Consider the following 23,979-nt stretch of genomic DNA (forward strand, 5'->3'; position numbering starts at 1 on the left):
CGACGGAGGGAGTCGCCGTGCTGCCTCTGCTTGTCTCTTCTTTCTCTCTATGTGTACTTATTCCTCATAGCCCTCCCTCAATGCCAGACGCTTAACAGAATCTTCACATTCTGCCTTATTCTCACACAGCAGGTTGCTACAGTGATCATTCTAAACAATTCTAAAAAAGTTAAAAAATGTTAATTTCAAATTTGGGTCACGTATGAAGGCTTCAAATGAAGGCTTATCGTCACTATCCTCATTATTAAATCACTGTAGATCCCTGATTGCCCGCATTTCTTATCATTTAACTTCTACTTTTTCACTTCTGCATATTCTTCCTCACTTTCATACATACTTCAACACATTTCAGTCAATATCTGTTTACAATGTAAACCATGTCGCACACCGGTAAATGCTCTCCAAAGTACCCATCAGAAATGTCATGCTTTTCTAAAAGCTTTCAAAGATGACTAAACCATTGAAACAAAATATATCACTGTAACCACTGAAGAGACCAACATCCATAATGGGTCGTCCTTTGAACTCATGTTCTCATCACAACATTCACAACAGCTGTGGCTCTTCTACTTGCCCGCTCCATCTCTCTAGTCCATCCATCTTCGCTCTCTTATGTTGGGAGACTGATGGTAAGTTGGACTTGGCTTTCTGTTATGATGCATGGTTACTTTACAGCTCTTTCTTTCGGCTTTCCTTATGAAAACCAGTAAATAAGTTTGTTTTGCCTTATTTTAATGGACAGGTCAGTGTAGAAAGCCCTGAAACGGGATCTAGGCAGTACTGAAAGTGAACCCTGGTCACTCCAAGTCCTGTTTCCTAGCTAGTTGGCATGCCAGCTCTGTTACAACCGGTTTGGTCGGGAGTTTGAAACCTTCTTCCCCTCTTTCACTCTCTTTGACAGTGTGCCCCTGCTTAATTTTTCTGAACCTTTCAATTTTGCTTTGATTTCAGGATAAAAGCATCAATGTGTTTTATTTTATTTAATGTTTGCTTCACAAGTCATTAATGTGTTTTTATTTTGTATTTATTGCAGGCAAGAACAGGAAGGCGTCGTCCCGCTCCAGCCGCTCCTCCGCTGGCCTCCAGTCCCCGGACTACCCCACCCTGCCCATGACCGTCTCCACCGAGACCCTGCAGCAGGGCGGCAAGGGCCCGCAGCACGGCTCCAAGCTCCCCAGGGGCCTCTTCCCCAAGCCCAGCCTGAGGGGCTTCACCCTGCTGGGGAACCTCCGCAAGGCCCAGCGCAAGTCTCCGCTCCTGGCCAGCCGCAGCTGTGAAGACCTGGGGGGGCCCTCGCAGCCCACCAGCCCCGCCAGCGGCCCCTGGAAGCGCTCCCACTCCCTGGGGGACCTCCGCTGGGGGCCGGAGGCGGAGCGGCGGCAGAAGGCCTCCGTCGGCGGGGTGAAGCCGCCCGGCGCTGGGCCCCGGCCCGGCGGCGGTAGCCCCGTCAAGGCGCTCAGAGACAGGTGTTCCCCCGCTCGACTGGCCACGCCCCCGCCCGTCAGCCCCAAGCGCTGGGCCGAGCGCCCGCCCCTCCCCTCCCAGCTCCCGCTGCGCCCCCACTGCCTCGCCGCCGTCTCCCCGGCCTCCTCGCCGCCGGAGCTCCTGTCGGCCCCCGCCCCCGGCTCCCCCAGCAGCCCCGGCGCCACCGGGCAGGAGAGGGTCCCCGTGCCCCGCGCCCACTCCAAGAAGCCCCCCGTGCCCCCGCCCGTCCCGGCCAAGAAGTCCCGGGAGCGGGTGGCCAACGGGCTCCGTCACCCGCCCCCCTCCCCGCCCCCCTCCCCCTCCTCCTCCCCCTCCCCCACCCCCTCCCTCACCCGCCTCCACCCGGCCTCCCCCCTCGCCCACAGCCGGGCCAGCGCCGGCAGCAACAGCCCCGGTCGCCACGGCGCCCCGGCGCTCCCCGCCAGGACCCCCGGCACGCCCCCCGCCACCCCGCGCGCCACCTCCCCGGCATTCCCCCCCTCCCCTTCCGCCGGCGGCGAGGAGGCGGGCAGCCCCCCCGTGGCGCGGCCCCCCTGGATGTCGGACCTGGGCTGCAAGGTGGCGGTCTCCAGGAAGGCGTCCCACAGCAGGACCAGCCCCGACCCGCTGACCCTGCTGGAGCCCCGGCTCGGGGCGGAGGGCATCGACCTCACCGAGGAGCCCTACTCCGACAAGGTGGGGGGCTATTCCTGGCTCAGAGTGGGCCTTTGGGGGGGGACTATGCATGACTGAAGGCATGATGGGTCCCGCGGGCAGTAGAGGGGAGAGTCCGCGGTGCCCCGTTTGGCAGACATCTTATGCAGACCATTAGATGAACAAATTAAACCACGTCTACAAAAGATAGTACATCATACAACACACCGGTGTGCTTTTTAATGGCATATGAAGGCATGGTTTAGAAGTGGACGTGATTTTAAAGCACTTGATGGTCCACAAGGGCGCTGTGTACCGAGCCATGCGCTTTTCACCAAAAACACACATTTCCACACGCACGCACACGCTCACACGCTCCGTGGTCTGGGGATGAGCTGCGGAATAACCATTAAAAGCCACATCATAGAGGTGCCACAGCGAAAGGCCGTGGCGTTTAGCCATGGAGACATGACCTCACCACTAACTCTGTTTCCGTCTGGTGTAAACATCTCCGCCTGGCCGCGTTATCGTGCCTGAGTTGGCTTTGAACCAATAGACTCCCTGTGGCTGTTGTTGCTGAGGCGGATGTCAAACAACAGCTTTTTGGCTGTTTTGGGAACCCGCTTTGCTTGTAAACACAAATGATTAAGAGTACACTTGGAGTGTTTCTTATTCATTACCGTAGCACACCAACACAACACCAGTGTGTGTGTTGGTGTGTGGGTGTGTTTGTCTTTGTGCTCCCCCCCCTCCCCTACCCGCAGGTCCAGATCCTACCTTATCTGCAGTAATGTTGCCATATTTCCATAACAATATGTAGAGGGGGGGGGGTGTTCTGTGGTCAGGACCGTTAAGTTTACTGGCTGGGTGTTACTGAGAGCAGACAGAGCTGTTCAACAGCGACCCCGGGCCGGGGCTCCTGTTAAACATGGCGGGGGGGCCCCCAAAAAGCACCGCCAAAATAACCACAATTAGAAACCACATCAGCACACGCATCAGCACACACACATCAGAACACGCACACACATTAGCGCACACACACACATTAGCACACACAAACACACACACACACACACACACACACACACAAATCAGAACACATCACATCAGAACACGCACACACATCAGAACACGCACACACATTAGCACACACACACATTAGCACACACACACACACACATCAGCACACTCACACACATATAAACAGACATACAGTATGCATGCACACACACGCACACTCACACACTCACACACACACAGGCATGCAGAAAGAAACGCACACAACACCAGGGGGCAAACCAAACCCTATTGGGTGTCAATGAGGAACAATGCAGTAAAACTTTATGTGTGTCTGTGTCTGTAGCCTCACTCTGAGTCCACATCTTGCAAGCCAAAGCTGACTGGCTGTCAGGCAGGCTGGAGACTTTCCCAGCAAAGGGCCCCAGTTCTAGATCTCTGACAGGATGTTTGGCTGCAGGGCCTGACCTCTGCATCCCCTGATCCCCTCTTCCTCCAGCCACCCCTTCCAGACCTCCACAGCTGTGAAGGAAAGAAAGCAGAAGTCATCCCATGTTGTCGACCCTCATTAAAGGTTGACATCATGTGATTCCTTGGTTTTCTCTCTCTGTCCATCTCTGCCTCTATCTCTGCCTCTCTCTCTACTTCTCTTTGTCTCTCTTTCTCTTCTCTTAGTCTCTCTCTCGGCTTCTCCCTCCCTGTCTCTCTCTCTCCTCGTTAGGGTTCAACACAAGAAAAGTCCTCTCCTATGATATCTCGGCAGCTCCCCTTATCACCGCGTACGCGTCGTTCTTACGGCAGCAGTGTGCCCCCGCTGTGTGCTTCTGCTGTTTAACCAAACGTCTATCCCAGTCTGGCGTAAAGAGGCAGAGCAGGGCCTGGGCCAAGCCTCTTAAAGCCCTGCAATGAGCACAGGAAAGCCCAAATACATGACCTCATCCCACTTCATGTTGTCCAGCACCAAAAACAACAGCTCTGTTCTCATTCAGCCCTCGCCTCCTACAGTCGACGGACACGAACACGGTCCCTCTTGGCGACATGTTTAAGACGGTCTCCGTCTTTATCGAGGCGTAATGTGTGCGTGTGTATTTGAGAAGCCCAGTGCTTGACCTCCTGGAAGCGGCCTAAACCCAGTGCCTGTTGTTGCAGCACGGCCGCTGTGGGATCCCGCCGCCCCTGGTCCAGCGCTACTCTGAGGACCTGGAGCTGCCCCTCAAGGAGGTGGCCTCCACCATGGACCAGCTCCGCGTCAGGGAGCTGCGCAAGCAGCACCGCATGGCCGTGAGTCCCCCCCCGTGCCACGCCTCACCGCACCTCCGTCCTCGGCGCTATCAGCTCGAGTTTTGGTAGAGTGTTATGGATGAAGCCACAGCTTTCATCTTTTTTATGAATGATAGTTAAATGTTATTATTATTATTTTATTCTAATTTTAAAGAGACATTGCCTTGACATATTGACACAGATGTCGTGCAGCCAGAGACATTCCTGGCATTCCTTAAAACAGAACCCGAAATTAACTAATTTCACAGAGCAACAGTAAAGACGGGTGCTTTACCTGAGTCAACGTTTTGACTGACTATTACTGACTATTATTACTATCCTCACGTCTCAGAACGTTCAGCCTGTACTATCCTGACGTCTTACAGTGTTTGGCCTGTACCGTCATGACTGTCCTCACGTGTCCTAGTGTTCAGCCTGTGTGATTTTCACGTCTCAAACAGTTTTTTCCTCTTATCCCCTTCCCCCCGTCTCAGATCCCGTCCGGAGGTCTGACGGAGCTCTGCCGCAAGCCCCTGTCCCCGAACGCCGTCGGCGGCAGCGTCTCTGATTGGCTGGTGTCCATCGGCATGCCCATGTACGGCGCAGCGCTGGCGGTGGCGGGCTGCGAGGCGCCCGGCCGCATGGCCTCGCTGACGGAGGGCGAGCTGCGGGCCGCCGGCGTGCGGGACGAGAGACACGCCCGGCGCCTGGCCCGCGAGGCCAGGGCGCTCGCCGTGCGCCGCAGCAGCATCAGCAACGACGACAACGCCGCTTCCAGCCAGTCGTAACCGGTTTGGAGGAATCGCCATCTGTGGTTGGACGAAGGTTTTGAAGGCTGATGTTGTTGTTGTCGTTGTTTCTGTTGTTGTCGTTGTTGTTGTTGACGCGAGAGCCAAAGGACCGAGAGGTGCTGTTGAGTGTTGAACTATTTGGGGGAAGGAAAGGACGACAAATGGAGCCGAATGACCATAGGACGGTCAGAGAAATGCTTTGTACAGCGATCGGGGCCTTGGATTGGACAGTGGATCAGCTGACATCACTCTGTAGGACTCTCCTCCTGTAACCCTGTGTTCTTGGCATCGGAGTTCCCCGCCGCAAGCAGAGCTCCTCTGGTTCAGAGCTCCTCTGGTTCAGAGCTCCTCTGGTTCAGAGCTCCTCTGGTTCAGAGCTCCTCTGGTTCAGAGCTCCTCTGGTTCAGAGCTCCTCTGGTTCAGAGCTCCTCTGGTTCAGAGCTCCTCTGGTTCAGAGCTTGCTTCCCTTCTAAAGGAGTTTCGGTGTCAGTATATTCTCAATGGCCGGACACCTGCTTAATGGACAGCTCAGAAACAACCCTGGACCCCAGACAACGAAGGCCTTTACAACCAGACTCTGGGTCCCTGCCGGATGGATGGAGGTGTTTGATGAAGCATTCCCTAAAGGTCTTAAACACAGAACGTGAGACTGCCAGCAAGAAAGCACATTTTATAGGTTGGGGTGTTTTCATAAAGAAAGACTGTTAATCACTGTTAAATAATTGCATATTTTTTCATGTTTCATTTTTTTGAGCTGAGGGTCTTAAATACAGAATGTGTCGTAATGGCCAAAGTGATTTCAGTCCGATTTCATACATTGACAAATGTTCGAGTTACAGAATGAATGTTTGGCCTTTTTAGCTCAGCTCAGTTTATGAAAACAAGCAATTTGTAAACTGGTTGTTCAGAGATTCAAAAAAAGATTGTTCTTTTGCTTCTGTAATATATCTTCCAGTATAATCTAATTTCATTTTTTTTGTACTTTGCTTTCCGTGTGCTTTTTCCCCTGATGCTTTCTGCCTTATTGTGAGGCAGAATCAGTAACCACGGCTATCTCATCACTGATCACAGTTAAAGAGGATGCCCCTCTCCATACCAGAGCTACGCTGGAACACAGCGCTCTAGTGATCTCCACGGGTCTTCAGCTTTTTTCTTCTTCTATTTAAATCCAGGATATTAGATATTGTGTTCTAACACTAAGGCGCCTGACCGTTACATTACAAAAGTAAACGACATTTGTAGCCCAGTTCAGATCAAACGTTTGCAACGGGAGATTGGCATCACAGCAAATTTCTGTCACAACCCTCCCTCTCCCACCCCCGCCCAACCCAAGAGTCAGGGGGGGAGGGATGTCCATAATCAATATGTATCGCGTAAGTGACCACAACAATTATTCCACTTCAAAACATCCAGAATAGAACTGACTCAACAAATGTTGGCCCTGTACGTACAGTACAGAGGACATAGTCTACCGTGTACAGTACAGACAGTCTACCGTGTACAGTACAGACAGTCTACCGTGTACAGTACAGAGGACATAGTCTACCGTGTACAGTACAGACAGTCTACCGTGTACAGTACAGACAGTCTACCGTGTACAGCCCACATTCCACCGTGTACAGAACAGACTGTCTGCTCAACGATTTGTCCACGCACACACACAAACACACTGTTTATGATAATGGTAAGAAATGATTGGGACCTTGAGGAAAAGCCTGCCAACATTTCTAAACACTTGCCTAAAAAAGAAAGAGAATACTTTTGGTTACTTTTTGGACATTCCTTTCAAATAATCTTTGCATCGACAAGTATAGAAATACAAATCATCCTGACGATTCTTACCTTAGTGAGTCCTTATGTTTAACACAGCCAGGTCGTCTTACGTCTTATTATTTTTCATAATCTCAATCTATCTCGATGACACATGAGACAAATGTATTTATACAAGTTGTCTCTGTTGACTTTTCGTAAAATTCTAACACTTATAAGTTTGTATTATCTTTAAATAATCTTTGTTGCAGTGTTTTTGAAGGTGGGGAAAACCCTCCAAGAATCTTACTGAACATGAAGAGGGTTTTCTTTGGTGGACACACAGATGTTTGATGCCTTTTGTCCCTCCTCAATCAAAGTGGTGCTCTGGGGTAGCTAGAATGACAGTAACTTCAACTAAAAGCCCAACCTGAAAAAATGTATTTTGTAAAGAACAGAAAGAAAAATGTATAGACACTGTACATGCACTTTAGAAGGTAAACCTTGCTGATTTATTGGCAAAATTGGTTACATTTTGGTCAGATGCCAATAAAATAAATTGTCAGGTATTGTAAAGTGAAAGGTCTTAAGCGGGTGTTTCTGAGTGATACTTTAGTACTGACTTTTCAATTCCAAGTCGATGTACACATGTTGATAGTCACTCTCAAATTAACCCCCTTCCAGATTTGTTAGCAGTTTTACAAAGAAAAGTTTGATTACATATATGAAATGCTTAACACCATGTTCCACATTCTGTATATGTAATTGATATTTAAATAACTTATTTTCTTTTTTGATGCTTCTCTTCCCCCTATCAACTGTAAGTAGCTGTACTATAAAAAAAAACATAGCAATACCTTCCTGCATAATGCATATTGCTTTCGCCAGTAAAAGCTACATTATGTATTGTAAAATATAAGTGTACAAATTATTTTATTTCGTTTCATCTATCTAACGATTGTCCATAAAAAATTTGCTTGTGTATTGAAACAAAAAAAGTTAATGTCCATAACTATTTGTCATTCTGAAATATAATAAAAAACCTTTTCCTTGCCATATACTGCCCTTCTATCACACACACACACACACACACACACACACACACACACACACACACACACAAACATAATACGACTAATATAATACCCACCACCTCCACTGTTCAGAATGAAAAAAGCACCACGGGGAATTTCAACATAAATAGTCCAAAAAGTAAAGTGTGGAAAAACAGAACCCGGATTCATCATGATTCATGAAATGAACAAAGACAGACTTTGCAAATAGAATTTGGAATTGAGAAAAGCAGGACAATCTTTATTTCCATTAAACCCTTCTGCAGGTTTTGCAGCGTCTGAAAACTAACTCATTAAAAGGTTGTTTTCAGAAGACTCAACACCTCTGAGATGGGAAACCATGTAGACAACATCTTCTTATAGACAGACAGACAGGTAGACATGCATGTGGACAGACAGACAGGCAGGCAGGTAGACAGATGTGGACAGGCAGGCAGGCAGATAGCAAGACAGACAGGTGGGCAGACAGACACGGTCAGACGAATTACATAGAATCATGCTGGTCTGACAGACAAACAGACAGGTTCAGACTACTTGCATAGAATGAATCCTGCCGGACTCACAGACATACAGAAATGTTTACCCCCTGTACGCTGAATTGTATGACATACAGACGGGTTCAAAACACTGGCATAGAACTCTGCTGGAAAGAGACAGACAGACAGACTGGTAGAACAGACAGTATAGAAATCAAAACTCACCGGCTCTTCCTTTAGATTTATATTCCTTCAGGTAACAAATCACCTTTCAGTGGTTAGAGCTGGCTGCACACACACACACACACACACACACACACACACACACACACACACACACACACACACACACACACACACACACACACACACACACACACACACACACACACACACACAAGCTATGCCCTTCATCACACATTGGCATTTCAGTCTGGACATTATTAATTCCCTCTTAAAAACAGATGACAATTTAATTATTTTTCCAATAAAAAGCATAATGTTAACAGATTTGATATGATTAATACCGCACCTCATCACATCGTTTCATTCAACCCGCCGCCATGCGTGGAAACGCAAGCTGAAAAACGGCACTGATAAAAATTGGGGTCACAGGTTGACTTAATAAAAGTTGCTATGGCGATCAGATTTCTCTAACAGAATATTGCTGAGTGGTTTGACAGACACAGAGCCCAGACACAACAGACAGAGAGAGACACACACACAACTGCACAACACATTCTGGCCTTGCGAGTAATTTCTGGTATTTCAAAACAATTTGCTGATACACATCTCAAGACTGTTAAATTGAATGATTCTTCCCCTAGCATCCTTCTCCTCTTCTGCTGTTAATAAAAGCCATTCAGGTGGGTTTCAGACACAGCTGTAGTTGTGGTTTTCTTTAATTATTCTCCAAAAAACTGTTCTGAATATAGGTTAACTGTTTTCTCTAGGATGAAACACAGACACACAAACACACATGCGAGTCACAGGGTCTAAGAGGAGAGGCTGCCTTGAACAACTTACTGTGCCTTTCACAATATTATTTTTAACTGTGCTGTTCGTTTCTCCAAGCTCTCTATGGTTAGACCCCCTTAAGGGAAAACAAATAGTATTGACGTTTATTTTCATATAATTATGCATCTGTCCTTAGTCTTACTATCCTTGTTATACTGAGCATATACTCTGTATAATGACTCTGGTGGAAATAAGATGTTACGCATTTCTCATCTTCCATTGTGTAACTAAATCCAACTTTTTGAGGTTAACTTTGTATTGAGGACAAATCCAGTGAAAACGTTCCCCTTGCGCCACACGTTTACTCTCACTCTCCTGAGCAAATGCACTCCGTTGTCCTTCATTCTTGAGGGGCCTTGCGTGTCCAAACCCTGCGGGACCTTAGGAGCGGTTTGTCAAATAAAAGTGAAAACTTGCCGATGGTTTGCCCGCTAAACGAGAGCTGTCATCATCACTGTCTGTCCTCGCCCGATGTTGACAGGAGCTTCACTGAAGAATGCCAACTCTGCTCTGATGTATGATGAGTCTTTTATTTTTGGGGAATGCGTGAATCGTTTCGGTATGAGGCAGATTTGTCCACATGGTGGTGGTTAACAGCCAATCAGACGCTGAGTCATGTCTAGAAGGGAATATGCAATGATTGGCTGTGCTGGGCTCAGCGTTCAGGCTGGTGGGTAGTTATGTGGTAGGGCTGTCATATCAGGATCTGAAATGCCTCTGATCAAGGCTGGATTAGCCACACTAGAACAGGGACCCACCAGGGGGCCTGGTCCGCAGGGGGGGGGCAGTTAAGCCCCTCTGAGGGGGGGGGGGGGCACTGTGTCAATTTGATGATATATGAATGAACACTGATTTTATACCAAAAGGTACCACAGCGGCCAATGATATGTATCGTTTTAGGCCCATCTCACACACTCTTTGCCCTCTAACTTCATGCTCCATTATATCTTCTAGTGGGAAGTTATCCAGAGTTGTCCACCTCCGTCCTAGAATTGGAATTGGAATTAGATTTTTTTTTTGTTGCTGTATTTGCGCATAAAGTTGTTATTTGTAGACACGTGATGTATGTTCTTTCGATGCTTGCCATCAACACATGTCTCCAGCAGGAGTGACTACCTTCCCAGGTCGATCCGTTTGGAGTGAAGTAGACGAGGTGCTCTGGTAATACATACTTGATGCTTCTGAAAATCTCTGTTTATAACCACAGCACCCTGGCACGCCACAATATCAATAACAATAATAATAACAACAGTAATAACAAATAATAATGTTACATTAAAAGACTGAACTTATGACAAACATGGACATCATCAAATCAGTGTTGTGAGATGGGGTGATTCTCAATGTAATTAAGGTAAGGGCAACAGCTTTGAAATAGAGAACAAGCTGCCATTACCAACTGCTGGGGAGAAGAAGATAACAACCCTCCACAGGCCTGTATTTTGCGAGCTGATTAATGTTTTGTTTAACACGATTGTGATTTTCAGGTTGAATACTTTGTTGACCAAGTACTTAGAAAAAAAGGAAAGCCCCTGTGTAGGGCTTGAAAGGATTTAGGGACGTCATGGAGGGACTATACTAAGTGCAGGCCTCCTCCAATTGTAGGGTTGAGTCTGATTTAGCGGCATGAAGATAAAATACACACTTAAGGGCATATAGAAAGTAAAAGGCATCCTCAAATGCAAACGTTTTTGTGTGACAATCTGCCAGGGAACCAACATTTTAGTCTATAATAAAAAGAAGCCATCAATGTAGTCGATGCCACACTCCTGCACTAATTTGTAGTTGTTTGCAGATCTCAACAACACTCTGATGTAATGTCTTTATCCAATGAGGCCAAATTACACTCCTGCCTTCAAGACTCAAGGCCACAGCCTCCAACCACGGTTGTGTCCCGCCCGCGGGGGGGCAGTGTTTCACACATTAACACTACAAAAACGACAATATCCCATGAAGTGGAAGTTTTTTCTTCCACGTTTAGTAATCTGACACTTTGGCCGACCCCCCTAAAAAAAATCCCCAAGCATAACGATGGTCTGGTAATAACTCGAGTTGTATCAGTAGTCGTCGCGAGCGCAGACGAGAAGTACCGAGCCGAGGCGGAAAAACGGCGAGAGCGCAAACAACTCGTGGCGACTGAGGGGGGTGGGGGGGGGAACCCTGCCTGGCGTTTCATAAAGAGGTGTCCTTCAGTGGCTTAGATGATACCAAAGCAACGAGAAGAAGTTTTACTTTCCGCAAGCGGATGGGTGACTACCGCTTCCAGCGCCGGCGCTTTGTGAGGAGGAGATGATGATGAAGAATTTCCCCAGCAGTCCCCTTAACAACAACCAGACTCAGAACCACATCAGAGATCGGAACAACAAAAAGTATAGTAGCTGGCTCTCCGCTGTGCCCCTGCGATTCTCCCTGAGAGGCTATGGTTTCTGCATGGCCACGCTGTTCCTCTTCTGTTTCGGGTCACTGGTCTACGAGCTGAACGGGGGACCCCCTACAATCCTGCTGGACATCCGACAGTATCTAGGTGAGAAACTTATCCTGGCTGCCATTCAGTGGATGTGTCAATATTAATGGTGGATGCACATCAGACCTGCGTGTGCACAGGAACTCGTATTGGTGAACGAGGAGTCTAATAAGCCCTTATAAGACTCTTTGCACTGACGGCCAAGGCTACCGTCACACGAAAGTAATGGGTGGGATATGATACTGGTTAGGTGCATACTTCTTCCTGTCTACTTGGAGTATGCCATTGAATGAGCCGCGTAAATCCTTCGATCTAACCATCTATTCAGCAGCGCTGACATGCCCGAACTGCACTGTGGTTTACTATGCCAAAGAAACGGCAGAACTCGTTGTGAGACCTGTGTCTGCTGAATGACATCTCCACTCTGTGTGGACGTGCGTGCCGTACGCTTGCGTGTGGGTGCGCGTGTTCTTAGGTGCCTGCGTGTACATGCGTGCATGTGCCAAGTCGTTGTTGGAGTGTTATCTACAAGGAAATCGTGCAATTTGCTGAAGATTTGCTGACCTTGACAAAATTCAGAATGTAAAAGGGTCTACATTTTAGATCATATCCTGCTCAAATTGAACTTGGAGCAACAGACGCAGGCGTGTGAACCGGATTATTGTGGGTGCAAGCAGGCCTATGTGATTTAAAGCTGGTAGTTCCAAGCTGGGTCTCTCTGTTCTGTGGAGACACACACACACACACACACACACACACACACACACACACACACACACACACACACACACACACACACACACACACACACAGGTCTAAATGCAGTATCAAGTGTGGAGGTGATTTCCTATCCACATGACTGACACCGCTGGAATTTAGTTGGCAGCTAGAAAGAGCATGCTTGTGTGTGTGTGTGTGTGTGTGTGTGCGCGCGCGCGCGCGTGCGCGTTGAAAGACCTGTGTTCTTACCTACTTCTTACAGGGTTTTCGAGGCCTTTATGACGTGATAAACATCTGGAACAGAATGAGTCACTCACCAAGTCTGTCGCTAATCCCTCGGGTTGGTGTGTGTTTCCTGCACACATACACACACGCACGCACACGCACACACACTCAAGCACTCACACAGGCACACACAGTTCATAATATTGACCAAAAAGGGTAAAATCTTCAATTTGATTTATTCCCTTGACTTGGCTTGCATCAAGATTTCTTCAGTTCCCTAAAGTATCCGCTTGAATGTAGCGCTGGTATTTTCCATATTGAACTTGCGATTTGATTCCTAAAAGAAAACCTTGTGTGAAAAAAAAAATCATTTGGCTCGGGCTTTGGTGATAGAGAACGTATACAGTGTTGCCGCGGAGACACTACTGCACTGTTGAGTCCCCATAATCTGTGAACACACGGCCCAACGCACGCAAGGAAATCTGTTTGGTCCGTGACTCAGGTTCTCACAACTCAAAAACCTTGGCTAAGCACTCTGCTCCTCAAACGCTTTCTGTTACGTCAACACACACACACACACACACACACACACACACACACACACACACACACACACACACACACACACACACACACACACATACAAATATACATATAGACACGCATATATCAGTGTTTCCCATACATAGACCAATGTGTGGCGCAGCGCCACAGAATCAACACCGAGCGCCACAAATTGATTCTGCTTTTTTTTTTAAGCGATTTTTAAATATAAATATCGTTCCGTTCATCCATCTCCGCATAGCACTCTTTCTCCCTGTCATTCTCTTTCACACGCACACAGAGACAAGCGCACATACACGCCAATGGTGCGCGGGTAGGGGGGAGTGGGGTAAAGTGAGACATTTTTTACATTTGCTCCCCTCTAAGCGAGCTAAAATGACATATCAGTAAAATGTACGCATTTCCCATTAATTCAGGATGTTTCCTAGCAATGGAAATTATCAGAATGTATTCAGGACGAAGGGCAGTGAAAATATGATTGTTTTTTAAAAAGTGGTCTTGTGTCTCACTTGAGACAGACCAGCGAAATCAAGGGGGTAAAGTGAATCAGCTGGGGGTAAACTGATTCACTTACTTTATCCACTCTGAAACTACCATAACAACACATGTTGTAACAGTTAGAATCCTGACAGCTAGCTTGACAACCACACATTCCAGAACTAATTTCGGACTAGTAACAGAATCATGGGGATTGGTCAATTAAGCACTTTTTTTTTCTTCTAAACACTTGAAAGTAACTCTAAACAAAATCAAATACAACATAGTATAATTCAAAATGTTTCAATTAACATTCAAATGACAGATAGAACCAGATAGATTAGAACACAGTCTGGGGGTCAGAACACAAAAAAGAAACAGCTAGAACAGCCAGGGACTCAGAACACAGGACTAGATCCACTTGGATTAGAACATCAGCCTGCTGTTTGGATGTGCTTTATAAGTTAACTCGAAGTGGGCTACTCTACATTCCAGCCCTGAAGGTTACAGGGAAAGATGTAGAGTTGCTCTCTCCGTGTGGTTCCTCCAGGTCTTTTACGTTGAGGCAGCTTCTTTACCACATCACTTTTATGAACATGTGTCACATCATTTTCCTTTATTGCAAACGTGGGTCCCTCCCACTCTTTCGTGTTTCCCTTGATTCTTATGAGAAATTGTGCAAGTATTTCGTCATCCTCAACTTTCTCAACCACGCCAATGTAACGGACACTCCTATGTTTGGTTGCAAAGTTAACTATGACAAAGTCACCCACGGACAGATCTGTGTTTCCTGGATCACTTCTCTCATCCTCCGAGCTCTCTTCGCCAGACACATCATCGAGTGGGACAGGGACACCACTCTCCTCAAAGCTGCTAACTACGATTTTCTTTTTGGTTGCTTTCTTTTTCGGTTTTCCCTTCTCTTTGCTATTTTGCTTTTTCCCTGCCAGTTTATTTTGTCTTTCTTTATAAGCCTTTTCAATTGCCTGCTTCTCAGGAGTATCAGTTATGATGGCTGTCTTCACACGCTTTCGTTTGGCTGTAGTCCTTCCCATCGATGTTGCCTCTGGAGTTCGGACAGAGAGATGGCGACGTGCTTGGAAGCTGCCAAACCAATCTTTACCTAGAGTAGACAATTCATTATTATAAGATTTAGCTTTATAGCAAGATCAGTTGGCCTTAGTTAACCTACAGAATCATGTGATCACTTGCACACCCTAGCCTACCTGCACATTGTGTCTTTGTCCAATTGGCAGGGACAGGGATATTGTTTTTCTCTGCATATTCAAATGCCGGTTGACAGCACTTAAATGGAGGAAGGCCATGGAACTGGTTAGCTAGTTGTTTCAAGTGTTGGGCAAGCTCCTCCTCCATCTCATCTGTGAATATTCTCTTTGCCTCAGCTACTGCACCCCAGGCTACTGATTTTACTTCCCCTTTCTCTTTTTTATTCATGAATCTTAGGAGGCTTGACTTGTCAATATTTCTGTCCCTTGCAGCTGCTCTTAAAGACATCTTCCCTTCCTTGACCTCAGCGGCTGCACTCTCCATCTCCTCGAGGGGTGTTTTGCCCCAGGTTGTCTTCCTGCTGTATTGCCTTGGCATGAGGGCTTTTCCACAATGTTTATGACATTAAAAATAAAACATATGCAATGTAATATTACATTAAAATATGTTTAAGACTAAACTTAACTTGTGCCTCATGGCGGGGTAAAGTGAGACACTGTCCCACTTTACCCCAGAGCATTTGTCCCACTTTACCCCAGAGCATTTGTCTCACTTTACCCCACCAGAACCATTTTCGAAAAAACGACCTCTCTTAGTAATTCAGGCTAATCTTCAGCTAGCATCATCACATGGTTTTATAGGTTGGTAGTTCATCAACATGTATGATTTAAGTTTTTCTACCTGAATCAATTTGCTTTGGCACAACAGTTGATTAAGTTGACAGCAAGAAAATTTACTTTTACATAAATTTACTTTTACTTTAAAAAAAAAGAAAGCTTATGGTGCGTATTCTCTGCGAACCGACTCGGACGTCACACCCACACTTCAAGCGTTTTGTTTCGCTCGGTCGTTGGAGAAAAACATGGACGCCAACCGGAAAGAGTACCAGGCGCTCCAAAATAAGTAGGCTATAGGCCATAGGCAGAGATACGGACGCAGTAAGGTACTGCAATAATACGAGTGATTGAAATTGCCATTCAAACCACCAAAGAGGTCCAAACACAATGAAAACAGTTCATACTTCAAGTCACACCGGGCGCAGCCATCTTGAATTATTGGTGCGTTTTATTATCCATCCGACACGGAGGTCCGAGGACGTTGCTTAGCGACACTTATGAACACGCCCCTTTTCCTCGGACGGCGAACTTGCTTGCCCGGATGAACTCAGAGGAGGCCGAGCAAGGATTCCGAGACAGAATTCAAGATGGCTGCGCCCGGTGTGACTTGGAGTATGACCACAAATGTGTACTGTTGCCTAGATACAGGGGGTGTCTCACATTACCCAATGTCTCACATTACCCCGTTCTCCCCTACACTACCACTTATTGGATAAACTCGCATATCAGAATATGCACACGCACTGACAGCGGATTCGCCCGCTCCTCCTTTCAACGCGCCTTCAAAGGCAAACCTGAAGCAGCGGGATATGTAAGGGATAATGTATAGGGTAATGTATAATGTATAGGGTAATGCGTTCTATACATTATCCCGCTTATTACACGGCTACTTGCCAAAACGAAAAAATAACTTCACATGGTGGGTCTTTTTTACAATTTATTTGTTACCAGCAAGGGCGTAGGAACCGGGAGGGACAGAGGGGACGTGTCCCCTCCAATATTGGAGACAGGCGCATTTGTCACACCTAAAAATTATACCGGATCTGTCAGGTTTCCGATATGTGTCCCCCCCAATGTTAAACTCATTCCTACGCCCCTGGTTACCAGCATTCGTAGTGTTGATCAGCGGAGAAATAGTCCGCCAAAGACGTTGACGTCGCTTAGCAACCGAAGACGCTGGGGTTGACAAGTTACCGGACTACTTGCGGAGTGATACCAAAGACGTCATTAGAGGCAAAAAAACCTTTGTTTTCCTTGACAGCGGTGAAATATACTCATGATCAGGGGCGTAGGAATGAGTTTAACATTGGGGAGGACACATATCGGAAACCTGACTGATCCGGTATAATTTTTAGGTGGGACAAATGCGCCTGTCTCCGATATTGGAGGGGACACGTCCCCTCCGTCCCCCCGGTTCCTACGCCCTTGCTCATGATTATACTTAGCAACGGTGAATTATCAAATATAATTCACCGCCGGAAGTTGTGAAGGGCCCATGCATGGCATTGAGAAGACCCGTGTAATAATTGCGATTAATGTGAAGTGCGGTTATAGTTTATATATATTACGGTGTTAGACCCCCAGGCCGTTCTGCCGGCGATTTTAATTCGCTCTGCAGCAGAGGGTGGAGATTGGGAAGATCGGGAGGTCTCCCGGTGGGCCGGTCCACTTTGAAATGTATTTTTTGCGCGATTGCTCGATTACGCGAATGAGCAATAGCGTTAGGACTCCACGTCTCTCCCCCACCGTGTCCGGACTCCGCGTCTAATCTGCCCCCCCCCCGTCAGCAATCCACGTCCTAACACCCCCCCCCCCCCCCTGCCACACATTGCTACCTGGTCTCTGGGACTGTACATACACTGTATATACACACGTATACTCACACGTACACATACTTACACATATATACACACGTACGGTACACACAGACACATATTATACACACACAAACCCTGAGCGTGTTTGAGAGGCAAACTTTACACAGCATTCATTTACACTTCTAACATTTACAGACCAAACCACACACATGCACACAAACACACACACACACACAGACAAACACACTCATCCACTCAGCATATATGGTCAGTATAATAGGGAAATGGAATACAAATATGAAGCGTCTCTTCTCCGGGGGAGAACACAGTTCAGTGCTTTCTTCCCGTCACTCTCAGCCCGTCACTCTCAGCTCTGGTCTTTGATTGTTCTCTGGCCCTGTTCACCTAAGCCTTAAGGTGTTTCACTCTCCTCTGTCCTCCACTGATGGAAAGCAAGGGATCTGTGAAAAGGTTTTAGATGCAATACTAGTATTGTTTGAATTGATGTTCACTGTGATGAAGCTGTTGGGAAATGACATTACTAAATTTTGATTTGTCAATAGTGTGTTCTCTCAAGGGTATCCCAATGAAAAGATATTGATAAAGAGTCTGAATAGTATAGATCCCGCTTTTCTTCTCTCTGTCTATCTCTCTCCCTCCCCTCCCTCGCTCTCGCTCTATCTCTGGATATTGAGGCTAAATCAGCCATGTCCGGTGGAGTAGTTGGAAAACTTCTCCTCCTGACTCTAATAAAAGGACGACAGAAGGTGAGAATTTCTGCCGGCGTTTAGCGTGTCTTTGTGTGTTAGGGAACTTAACGGGTGGATTTTGTGTGTGTGTGTGTGTGTGTGTGTGTGTGTGTGTGTGTGTGTGTGTGTGTGTGTGTGTGTGCGTGCGCGCGCGCCTCGGACGGTACTGTGGAGTGGAACAGAGCCTGTTTTGTTACGGCCAGCGTGGAGGTGAGGGTGTCACTCAACAAATCGCCGTGGTAACCAGTACTGCTCTGGAAGAGGCTCTTAGGCCAGTGGATTTTCAGCTCCACCCTGTCAGGTGGAGGTAGGGGGGCACCTATGAAATATATGTTTATAAATATAACAAATAAAATTTGGGGCGCCGAATGCAGTGGCACTAGTATTCCTGCAGGGGCGCTGTACCACTGCTGGACGCAACTCGGGGAATAAACAAGATAAGAAATATAGGAAATACCAATGAATTAATGTGTGGCCCTTGCAGCAGGTAAGACTATTCAGGTCATCAGAGGGGGCGTGTGGCATGTGACCCTGCCGCAATTAGTGATTGGCTTATATGTTCTGTTGCTGCTAACCACTCGCCAGTAAAAACATTGAATTCTTCCATGCTTATCTAAGTCTTACTCAGGGTGTGTGTGTGTGTCTGTTTGTGTGTGTTTTAGTGCAGGTCTGCATGCTGTGAGAACCCATATCTCTTCTTTCACTATACATCTCAAAAGATTGAATAAACCCTCGTCCAGTCTCTCACTTCAACACGCTGCACAGACCCTTGTACATACAAACACACACACACACACACACACACACACACACACGGCCACAAACACACACACATGGACGCGCACATACTGCAAAGTTGCTTTAGGGATTAGATAAGGATGCTTGTTTTTGTTTTAAGATAGGTATTTCACACTTTTCTCATTCATACACTTTCTCCATAATGTTAACACTTTATCTTCCATAGTGATGGCCTGGAATGCAAAGAGTTATTTATAGATTTAGACTTTAGAGTCATTTTATGGACATTTTTATAGGTGTTTTAGGGTCGCTTTATTGCTGTTTTACTAGACAAACATAAAGATGAATATGGGGAAATTGAAAGCCCAGATTTAGCTTGAAATGGAGGTAAAGAAAAAAAACATTTAAAGGAAATGGGAAGCAGACATGGCCGACCCGTTTGTTAGGTGTGACTTGTGTCTTGGACCTAGACATAGTAACACTATGAAAAGTGCCAGCATCAAGGCCCATCGGTCACTAAATACCCAAGTTGTCTACCCCAAAGTGATCTGTGATCACTGTGTGAGATCACTGTGACCATGTACCGTAGTCAATCACTGCTGGCAAGCCTTACAAAAAGTAACGCTAATGTTTTGCTCCAACAGTGAATCCACCATTGATGAGCTCAAATAGCGATCTGCTATCCCGGTGTGATCTGTAATCCGAATATATATTACGTTTCCAAAAGGATCAGCTGAGGTTATGCCTGCAATTTACCTGGCTGTCCTCCTGAGTTTACTTTAAGAAAAAACTGCCCCTCAGTGGCGGGTTCAGCAGTAAGGCCAGCCCATGTTGTTTTATGAGCTAGGCTATTTAGACGGAGTGGAAAATTACATTTTGGGGGTCTTCATAAACCATGACTTTACATGGTCCCTCAGACAATAAGGGAGCACTTTACCGCTATAAAGGAACTGGAGACCCTCTTTGACCGAGCCATGGTGACCGCGGGGCCATAAATGTCAACTTGGTGACGGCACACAGCATCTCTGGGGGCCCCCCCTGGCTTGCTGCGGGTCGGCCCCTCGGAGGAACCCACCCCTGATTGTTGGGTCCAATATTGGGCTCCAATAAATATTGACCCTGAATTAGACACGTGAACGTGCACAAGCTTACTTGCTACCAGACAGAACACACACACACACACACACACACACACACACACACACACACACACACACACACACACACACACAGTGGCGAGCCTGTGCCAAGATTCCCGTTGGAGGATATTAAGAAGCACATGCTTTTATTTAATCCAGTCATATTTTGTGAATCAATCTGACGCATTTAGCGTTGCACACCGCTAGGTCGGGACATGGACTTCATTACTGAGGGTGCAGGGTTACTATGGAAATAAGGCTGCTTTCACTCAAACTGTCCCTCCATATATTTGAAAATCCCTCACAAGGTTGCCAGTTTCGAGCGCTGTTTTGACCCATGGAAAAATACCGGTTCCATTCTACCCAATACCGCCTTTCAGCATCATCCATTTATGCAGAGCTGGCAACCCTGACACAAAGTCAATCCAATGTTTTGCTCCCAGTGAATCCCACGTTTCTAAGCTCAAATAGAAAACACATTGCTTCAGGACTCCCCATTGTGTTCGTGAGAATTTTGTTTTATGTAGTATTTTTATTTGTTTGTTTTGATAGATGTTTCGACGTCTAGGCATTCAATAAAAATGAACCAACAACTCAGACAAAGTAAACCAGTCCTCCAGCTGACATCACTTCCTGTCCCAAAAGCCAAAACAATCAGTTTAGTCGGTAGCTATCCCCGGACCAGGATACCATATAACCCCCCCTTCTGTGCCTTGCCAAAACCACATGAAAGCTGTTTACCTGGTGTTTTTTGGCCGACTAACTAATTGGGTATCAGGGTCATAAAGCTAAATTTAAAACAATAGAAAGCAGCACGTTCGTGGTCGGTATCAAATTTGGCAGAAGAGAAAATTAAGTTTCTGCCAAATTATCACATAATTAATTAATAATACACTTAATATTAAAGAGCTTTCGTTAAAATGATTGCGTTGAGAATTGAAGATGCTAGATAGATAGCTATCGTAATAAAGTATAGTATGCAATTTGTCCAACTTTTGAATGCCTTGATTATTCAACATATTTCCTCCTTGTCTTCATACAGCATAGAGTGGGAAGGTACTGTAAGACATTTTCAGTCTGATGGAGCTCAATAGAGGGGGGATTACATCTGTTATTTCTCAGTGGGCTACATGCTTTCCTCCAGAAGTTCACTGCCTTTGCCCGCTCAAATGAGCTGGAATCATTAATTTTCATGACAACCCTTTGATTAGCTCATAGCCCTGGTTAGCATCACCAGGGAACATTGTTATGCCTAATAGATCTCTAATGCCCCCCAGGGTGAAAAGCCAAAGCCAGCATTTAAAAAACACACCCCAATCATCTCTATTAGGTGATTTGTTTCCATCACTTTCGCCAGCCTCCCCCCCTGCCCCTCCCTACATTAAGTTAAATATTTACGTTGTGCCATTGACCACCTTAAACTGGAAAATGTCTAATATAAAGTAGTAAGGATATCAATCAAATCCTTTAAAAAAAAAAAAAAACTTGAATTATCAAAGCAAGATCCTGCATAGCCATGCCAATATCCCAGTGTTAACTGGTTTGGAATATTATGTTTTTGGTTAGGTGTACTAACCAAAAACATAATATTCCAAACCAGTTAACACTGGGATATTGGCAACACGTGTTTTACAAGCAATAATGCACAAGTGTCATTTTAACAATTGGCCTTGTCCCTTTTCCTCATGCAGTCAGACTATGAACTCCTTTGGGCTGGGGTATCTAATGTGTCTCGGTTTAACAAGGGCTCCATCGGAATGATATGGAGGACGAAAACTATTTTAACATTTCAGTCACTTTTATGGGTGTTGTCCGGATACATGAATTACGCACATCCCATAAATGAATACTTTTGTTGCAAGGGTAAGTAAGACACACAAATGTTCCCATTTAGCAGACGCTTCCCTAAAGTCCAAAGCCACTTCCAAGTGAGGCTGAGGCCAACCCAGCACAATCAATAGTGGATCAGCTACACCCCTGAAGAGAGCTGCTTGCCAAAACGTATTCAATGCTGCACTTTTCCTCCTTCTGCTTTGACCGGATCATTGTATCGAAACAACTGAATCCCAGACAAAAGGCCATTCTGTGCGAGTCGGGCCGGTCCACAGACGGTGCAGCTGTAGTGTGTGGCGGCTACTGAGCCTACCCTGTCGCTCTCCTCTCTCAATGAATTCCTCATTCTGGAGGCCTGGTGCCATTTGGCGCGTGGGGGCCGTTTGTTTACCGAGGAGGGTATTAAAATGCTCCGCATTCCGCTGTTTACTGACAGGATCACGGCCCAGAAACGCCGTCTGCAAGCGTCTGTTTCCTTGCTACTGGGGGAGGGGGCAGTCTTGTTTTTGCCAAAATGAACACGGTTTCCATTTAGGTTCATTATTTTTCACTTTGGGAGATTGGCACTCTCTTCTCGGCAAGACTACCAGCCACAATGTCCTCAGCCTACCTGTGGACAATGTATTTTATTTGCAAGATGCCTCACACCCTACACCTGCCCCTTAACAAGCTGCATCACGATAGCTAACGTGTAGGTACATCGTGCGGGGCGCCATCTTGTGAGGAAGTCTAACTCCCAGCAGAGGCAGTGAATCTCTAAACTTAGCGTGCACAACACGGAGTTGAACACGGTATGTCAACTTCCCAATCCCTATTCTGTATCACTTTAGAGGTACAGGTGTATGCTAAAGGACTGAAGTAGTAATCTACACAGAGATATAAAAGGGGATAAGTCAGGTGTCGGCGCCACACCGTGTTTTAGGATCTTCCGCTGTGCTGAATGACACACCACAACCATGGCTGCTTGCCTCATTTCAAGTCTATGAAGAGAACATAGAGTGGTTTTCAAAATAGAAGCCCTCACAGGGCCTTAAATATACAGTGGCCAGCCCATGCCGTTAAAACCGCTAGTTGCTAGTTTGGTAATATGCATTGTGGCCGACTTTAAAGTTTTATATAGCATAAGCCGCCGGGAGTTGCTCTCCAGTTGAACGCGATGGTCAGAGGCTCGCTGCCAGGAAAGACATCTGCCATTCTTCTTCAGTCCAACTTTATCTGTGCGCTGAGTTAATGCGTTACGCATCCACTTTGCTGCAGACCCTCTTTTCTTTGATTCGCCATGCATCACCTCAAGAGTTTATTAGAGTTTATTAGATTAGTTTTGTTTACCGCAGAGTAGACAACAACCCAATATATAAAGAAGTAGACAGCCATTGGGCTTGGGGTTGAGTGGAAAGGATCTCTGATATGATGTGAACAGTTCAGGGTTAAAAGGGGCCTCTAAAGTTTTCTAGGAAACAGAAAGAGAGGAGGAGGAGGAGTAACTGTCTATGAAGTGTTCCGTTTCTATAGCTGCTCTAATGTTGTACTTATGGCGGAGATTCCATGTTCTAGGTGAAAGCTGCAAATCTTTTGCAGATTTAAAACAGAGGAGAATGTGTGTGCGTGTGCGTGCGCGTGCGTGCGTGCGTGTGTGTGTGTGTGTTAATCGTCGGCTGTTGTTTTGGTGTACAGGCGTGCATTCCACAGCGCATGCACACACCCTGCAGTGATTACAGTTGGTCCCAATTGAAACATAAGTCTACTCAGATTAGGAAAACCCCATAACACAGCTATGATGTAACGTTTCCATTCGCCCAAGCATGCAGGGACACCAAGAAAACATAACATAAACCGACCGGTTTGTCATCTTTTTATACTACGTAAAAGGTCGAGCTACTTCAAGAGGCTGCCATACCATGCTCTGCT

At 46.4% G+C, this 23,979-nt stretch overlaps 2 protein-coding genes across 7 annotated transcripts in view; both read left to right on the forward strand.

Annotated features, from left to right (window-relative positions):
* sash1a (SAM and SH3 domain containing 1a) overlaps window positions 1-7,991 on the forward strand; it is a 170,307-nt gene extending 162,316 nt beyond the window's left edge. For all 6 annotated transcript variants that reach the window (XM_079754079.1, XM_079754080.1, XM_079754081.1 and 3 more), the window contains 3 exons: window positions 1,034-2,160; window positions 4,285-4,416; window positions 4,890-7,991. In XM_079754079.1, coding sequence (XP_079610205.1) covers window positions 1,034-2,160; window positions 4,285-4,416; window positions 4,890-5,183 — 1,553 coding nt within the window. In that variant the 3' untranslated portion in view covers window positions 5,184-7,991. The remainder of the gene's footprint in view (window positions 1-1,033; window positions 2,161-4,284; window positions 4,417-4,889) is intronic.
* Window positions 7,992-11,726: 3,735 nt separating this feature from the next.
* Window positions 11,727-23,979, forward strand: part of usta (uronyl 2-sulfotransferase a) — a gene marked incomplete at its 3' end in the record, with an annotated part of 48,919 nt that continues 36,666 nt past the window's right edge. Inside the window, exon 1 of the mRNA XM_079753164.1 lies at window positions 11,727-12,025. Coding sequence (XP_079609290.1) covers window positions 11,791-12,025 — 235 coding nt within the window. The 5' untranslated portion in view covers window positions 11,727-11,790. The remainder of the gene's footprint in view (window positions 12,026-23,979) is intronic.

Source organism: Pollachius pollachius (assembly GCF_949987615.1).
Source record: "Pollachius pollachius genome assembly, chromosome: 16".
NCBI lineage: Eukaryota > Metazoa > Chordata > Actinopteri > Gadiformes > Gadidae > Pollachius > Pollachius pollachius.